Below are 6,324 nucleotides of genomic sequence, written 5' to 3' on the forward strand. Positions count from 1 at the left end.
CCTGGCCGCTGCCCCCCGCAAATGACACCATCAGGGAGGACTGCGGGGGCCCTCCGGCCCTCCCCGCTGCGGACCCCAGTGACGTCTTAAGGGAGGACCGCGGGCAGAGACAAACCGCCCCTGCCCACCGCTCCCCCAAATGATGCCTCAAGGGGGCAGCGGAGCTGGCTACGGACCTGAGCCTCCGCCCCCCGAATGACAGCCTTAAGGGAAAGCTGCGGCCGAGGCCGGGGACCTCGCCCACTGCCCCCCAAATGGCGTCTTAAGGGAAGGAACGGAAACCTGCAAGCCCAGGCGCTGCCCACCCCGCGGGTCACCGGTGCTTGACAAGGACTACGAGCCGCGCAGCACCCACGTGGCTCGGGACGTCGCTCCCCACAGCCTGACACACCCCCGGGCCTGCAGAGGGGCCGTAGGTCCCCAACTGCAGCCCCCCCCACGTCCCCCCGACGCTCCGGCACACAGGGTGCAAGGAGCTCTACGGCTGGGCCTCACCTCCCCGGGGCGCCGCCTCTTCAGGGCTCTTCTGGGGTTACCGCTCCCCCCCGCTGGCCAGCTCTACCAGCTCTTCTCCGCCCTTCTCCTCCTGCCGCGGCGGGGCAGGCGCCGCTGCCTCTTCAGGGCGCTTCCGGGGTTACCGCTCCCCCCCGCTGGCCAGCTCTGCCAGCTCTTCTCAGCCCCGCTCCCCTGCCGCGGCAGGGACCCGCCGCTCCCGCCTCTTCAGGGCGCTTCTGGGGTTACCGCTCCCCCCCGCTGGCCAGCTCTGCCAGCTCTTCTCTGCCCGCCGCCGTCGTCCGCGCGCCCGGCACGCGGCCTTTTATCGCTGCTGGAGGCCCCGCCCCCGATGGCGGACCAATAGGAAAGCTCGGGGGGGTCACTTCCCCCCTCAGCGCCACTTTGCCACCTTGTCTCTAAGGCAGGGCGCGCAAGCCTTCCTCCTGCCGTCTCCTGATTGGCGGGGAGGGAAACGCCTCCGCCAATCGGCGGGCGCCATCCGGCTCAAGCCTCCCAGCGCGCCGCCACGTGCGCCGTTCGGCGGGGACAGGCCTCGTGCCGGGCCCCTCGGGCGTGGGGGCAGGGCGACACCCGCGCGGGGCCTTGTCCCTGCAACAGGGCGGGCGGGAGGAGCAGGCGAGACGAGCCCTCGTGCGGGCGGGATGGGTCGTGTGGAGACAGCAGGGCGTGGACTAGATGACCGCGCGCGAGACCCCTGCCCTTCAGCCCACCCCGGGAATGACGCGGGAGCGGGCTGAGGAAAGGACCGGGCTGTCCCCGAGGCGCTGGGATCTAGTCACGTTCCCGCCAACCGCCCGGCCTGGCCCCGCCCCGCCCCTTCTCCTCAGCGCCGAGGGTGCGCGGGCGGGAAACGCAGCCTGAGCCCCCCCCCCCCCCCGCGGCGCCATGTTACCAGCGCCCGCTCTCCCCGCAGTGCCACACTCCTTCCTCCACACCGCCTCCCCCCGCTCCGGCCAGGGCCGGGCACACCACACCCAGCACCCGACCCTCACACATTTCCACACCCACTTCCTTCAGGAGCCCACAACGGCTCCACTTTCCACAGAAAAAAATCCGCTCAACATGACTGAGTCCCCGCCTCGCACACCCGGCCGCGAAAACACTCCCGACCAGCGCACGGTGCTGCGCGTGGAAAGAAGTCGCCACCTCACCACACGCTTTGTGTCTCACCACACCATTTTCCACATAAGTGTCGCCATATCTCCACAGACTTGCACAAGGGGCGGGGGGAGCCATAATCCAGTTTCTCACAGAAATATCATACGTCCCCCCAAAAGTTGACAAATCACCACAAACAAATCACCACAGCGGTCCTCACAAAACCCTCGCCGCAGCCCCAGTCCCCGAAGCGTCACACCATCTTCCCACTGAGGACAGACTTTTTTGTGGGGATTTTTGTTGGTTAGAAATGGGGCAAGTTGCCAGGCCCCGGGCTTTTGTCTCCCCTCTGCCAGCAAGGGGGCAGGGAACATCTCCAGCCTCCAGCCGCGCGTCGCTGAGGGGCTGCCGTCCCCGAGACTCGTGCGAGGGGCACGCCTGTCCCGGAGCCGCGCGGCCCGCGATGGAGCCGAGGGCTGCGGGGCCAGGGCCGTTGTGAGGGGAGCCGAGCTGAAAGAGGCCTGAGGGCTCTTTTGGGGGAGAGCAGGCAGGCCGCGGGGCACAAGGAGCTGAGGGTTGGGACGGGACGGGACGGGGGGCATCGACAGAAGTGGGGGGTTTGTGCGAGGAGGGCAGGACTGGAGCAGTGCGGGCTGAGGCAGGACTGAGGGGCACCACTGAAAAAATGAGGTCCCGAGGGTTGGGAGCGAGGGACACCGGTGAGACGGGGGGGGCTGTGGGCCGCGAGTGAGGGGCGCCACTGGAAAACACGGGGGCTGAAGCACAGACGGGCACTCCTGGCTTCTCCAGAGCGCAGGCTTTGAGACCAGGCGTGCGAGCGTTTGCTGCCGAGCACTGCAACGCAGACGTCTGCTGCCGGTCAAAGCTGAGCAGGGAACAAACCCCCAACCACCGTCGCAGGCGGCATCCAAACCCGCATTGGAGCCCACGCCAGCAGGGAGCTCGCGGATGACACGCTGACCATCTCGGTGCCCTGCGAGCAGCGTGGAAGGATCTTGCCTGGTGCCCCCAGCCTCACGTTAGCAGAGGTGGTTTGCGCCTGCCCGGGGCAATTCAGAGGAGAGCGAGAGCCAACCCCGACACTGAACCCCTAACTCAAAGTGGGGAGTGGGCACCGGCTGTCGGGGTAATCAGTCATTTGTCTGTCTGCCCTGCAGGAGGCGCCACAGCTGGTGCGGGAGGGGATGAAGCTGCTGACTGAGCCCACGGCCGGCCGGGGTAGGGGTGGCAGCTGTGCTCTCCCCGGCATCCCAGCAGATGCACCGGAGATGAGGGACATCTGCATCGTGCTGCGTGGAGGGAATGTGGACCTGGGCTCCCTGGCCTGGCTCATCGGAGCTTGGGGCAAAGAAGCTGCAGGAAACGAGCGGCCTGTGGAGCCACCTACCCCAGGGAGGGGACACAGGGCCCGGGCATTTCTGCGCTGTTGCTCTTTGTACCAGGGAAGCTCCAGCTACTCGTAAACCAGAGGCCACTCAGCACAAAAGGGCCTGGCTTTTGAGGAAGCAGGGGGAGCTCTTCCCTGCAGGGCGTGCACAACCTGTAATGCCGCAGCCCTGCTCTGCCCTGTCCGTCCAAAGTAGGCCAAAGCCGGGGACGGAGCCAGAGAGCTCTGGCAGCCAGGCCCGTGCACAGCCCATGCCCACAGAGCTTGGAGACCAGCCAGCTCCCCTACAATGAGAGCCTGGGCTCCGGCAGGATAGAGCCAGCTGGGGCTCCTTCCTAACATACCAAGAAAACAGGAGGACGCACAGGTGTCCTGGTGCAATCTGTGGGGTTTCCAACTTCCCAAGGAGAGAGCAAGCACAGCCTGCAAAGTCCAGAAGCTGCCACACCTGAGAACACAACAGCCACCTCCCAAAAATAAGCCAAGCACTAGGACCTCTGTAGGCTGCACCGTATATTTGCCACTGAAATAGATACAACGGAGGCTGCAGCAGCGTGGGAAGGCACTACGCTAACACACGCCTGCACCCAGGAGACTCCTCGGGAATCCTGGACGCGGGTTCCGAAGAGCTACTCCGTGTCCACCTCTGGCACGGGGGCAGGCTCCTCGTTTCTCACCCACGCCACCGGCTCTGGCACATACGGGTCATACGTCCACTTGGGAAAGACGCGTTTGTACAGGTTCATCAGCACCGTGTCCTGGGACTTCAGCTGTCCATCAAAGTGGCACTTCATGTGGCCATGGGTCCCTAGGCAAAGGGAGCAAGCAGGGCTGTGGGCAGCTCTCCCAGGTCAGGGAGGGGTTTGCTGGGCGTGAGCGGGTCCAGCCCACACCATGGAAGGAAAGCAGAGCAACCCACCTCCAAGCTTCCCTTACCTAGTGGCTCCTCGATGTGTCCCCTGCGGCCCCATTTTGTTCTCAGCTCAACGGGCTTAAACCACAGCACATCCTCTGTAGATTGAAGACAAGATGCATGCGAGACAGGCCAGGCCGCGGGTATATGCTGCCCATCTGGCTAGCTCGAGCTGTCGCCCTACAGCAGCTATGGGTACAGAGTGCACGCCAGGCTTCCCGCTGCACACTGACCATGGCTGCAGCAGGGATGGGCATGTTTGAAGTGCAAAAGCCTGCCAGCAGGCAGTGGGGGGAGACTACGGGACTGCCTGGGACATGCCAACATGAGCGGGACAGACCACCCCGACCTCTAGCCCTGCAGCACAGGGTTTCAGAGGCCCAGCTGTCTGCAATCATGAACTGGACTTCCCTGTGGAAGCTGCAGGGCTCCCGGACGCACGGACTGCCCTGCCCCACCTGTGAGAACCGTACCTCTGGTAAAGAACACGTACCGCACGACTGCCGTCTTGCTGAAAATTTTGAAGGGGTGACCGCTAAGCACCAGCCTCTTGATGATGAGCCTGTCTGGGTCCACCGCCAGCAAAGAGCCTGTGGCCAGGAGGTCGTGCATCCCTGCCCCAGGCAGAGGTGTTAGACAATCTGCACATACATGGAGCTGGAAATAGAGAGAGTTACATATATTTAGAGCTGGGGTGGAAATATATAGACAGGTAGACATATAAAGCTGGAGATATTGAGCGCTGCAGTTATTCAAAGCTGGACCTATACAGAGTCCTGGATACAGGACTCCTCTATACAGGAGTTGGAGATATTCCGAGGTGAAGATATTAATAGCTGGAGATATTCGGAGCTGGAAATATAGATAGACGGAAATATTTAGACCTGGAGATATTCAGAGCTGGAGATATTCACAGAGGTAGATACATACAGATGTAGATATAGGAAGATAGAGCTATACAGAGCTGAAGATAAACTGACCTGGACACATATATACAGGTAGATATATGAAGCTGGAGCTCTTCAAAGATGGAGATATGCAGAGAGGTAGATACATAGAGATGTAGATATGTGAAGCTGTAGATAAACACAGCTGAAGATATACCGAGCTGGATATAGATAGACAATATATATATATATATATACAAACACAATACATACACGCACACACACTATATACACACACACAATATATCTATCTATCTATCTATCTATCTATCTATCTATCTATCTATATAAAGACACACTCTCTCTCTATACATACACACACACAAACACTCTCTCTCTATATATATATGTACACACACACACTACACACACACACACACACACACACACTATATATATATTTATACAGATTATACAGACACACAGATAGATTTATGTAGCTGGAGATATTCAGAGCTGGACATACTGACAGCTGGAGAGATTCAGAGCTCGAGAGATTGAGAGAGGTAGATATATAGGAATGTAGATATAGGAACCTGCAGTTATACAGAACTTCAGATATTTGGACCTAGAGATATTAAGAGACACAGAGATTCAGAGCTGGAGATATACAGAGATGCAGCTATATGAAACTGGAGATAGTCACAGCTGGAGATGTTCAGAGCTGGATATATGGAGAGCTGGAGATAGGTAGACATGGAGATATTCACAGGGGTAGACATATAGAGATGCGGATAGATGAAGCTGGAGATATTGATATCTGGAGATATGCAGAGCTCAAGATATTGAGAGCTGGAGATATTGAGAGCTGGAAGGATTTAGAACAGGAGATATTCCGAGCTGGACATATTCAGAGACGTAGATATATAGAGATGTCGATAGTTCAAGCTGGAGATATGCAGAGCTGAAAATATACTGAGCTGCATATATATATATATATATATATATATATATATATATATATATATATATACACACAGGTCTTTATATATGAAGCTGGATCTCTTCAGAGCTGGAGATCTTCAGAGCTCCAGGTATTGACACCTGGAGATATTCAGGAAGGTAGATATAGAGAGATGTAGATCGATGAAGCTGGAGATGTGCAGAGCTGGAGATATATAGACAGGTAGATACAGAAAGCTGGAGCCATTCAGAACTGGAGATCTTGATAGCTGGAGATATTTAGACCTTGAGATATGCAGAGCTGGAGATATTCAGAGAGGTAGATATAGAAATATGTAGAGGTATGAATCTGGAGATATGTAGAGGTGTAGAAATAGAGAGATGTAGATATATGAAGCTGGAGATATTCAGAGCTGGAGATATTCAGAGCTGGAGATATATAGAGATGTAGACATATGAAGCAGGAGATACCTAGATCTGGACATATGTAGAGATGTTGACATATGAAGCTGGAGTTATTCAAAGCTGGAGATATTCAG

General features: G+C 57.5%; 1 protein-coding gene across 1 annotated transcript; it reads right to left on the minus strand.

The window, feature by feature from the left end:
* Positions 1-3,520: 3,520 nt before the first annotated feature.
* On the minus strand, positions 3,521-4,583 carry LOC132243505 (pre-rRNA-processing protein TSR1 homolog). The gene is made up of 3 exons (XM_059713298.1): positions 4,409-4,583; positions 3,959-4,033; positions 3,521-3,830 (listed from the first exon to the last, which is right to left on the minus strand). Exons 1-3 carry the CDS (start codon positions 4,545-4,547, stop codon positions 3,652-3,654), a joined length of 393 nt encoding a protein of 130 aa, XP_059569281.1. The 5' UTR covers positions 4,548-4,583; the 3' UTR covers positions 3,521-3,651.
* Positions 4,584-6,324: the final 1,741 nt, after the last annotated feature.

This window comes from Alligator mississippiensis, chromosome 10 (genome assembly GCF_030867095.1).
Source record: "Alligator mississippiensis isolate rAllMis1 chromosome 10, rAllMis1, whole genome shotgun sequence".
NCBI classification, from domain to species: Eukaryota; Metazoa; Chordata; order Crocodylia; family Alligatoridae; genus Alligator; species Alligator mississippiensis.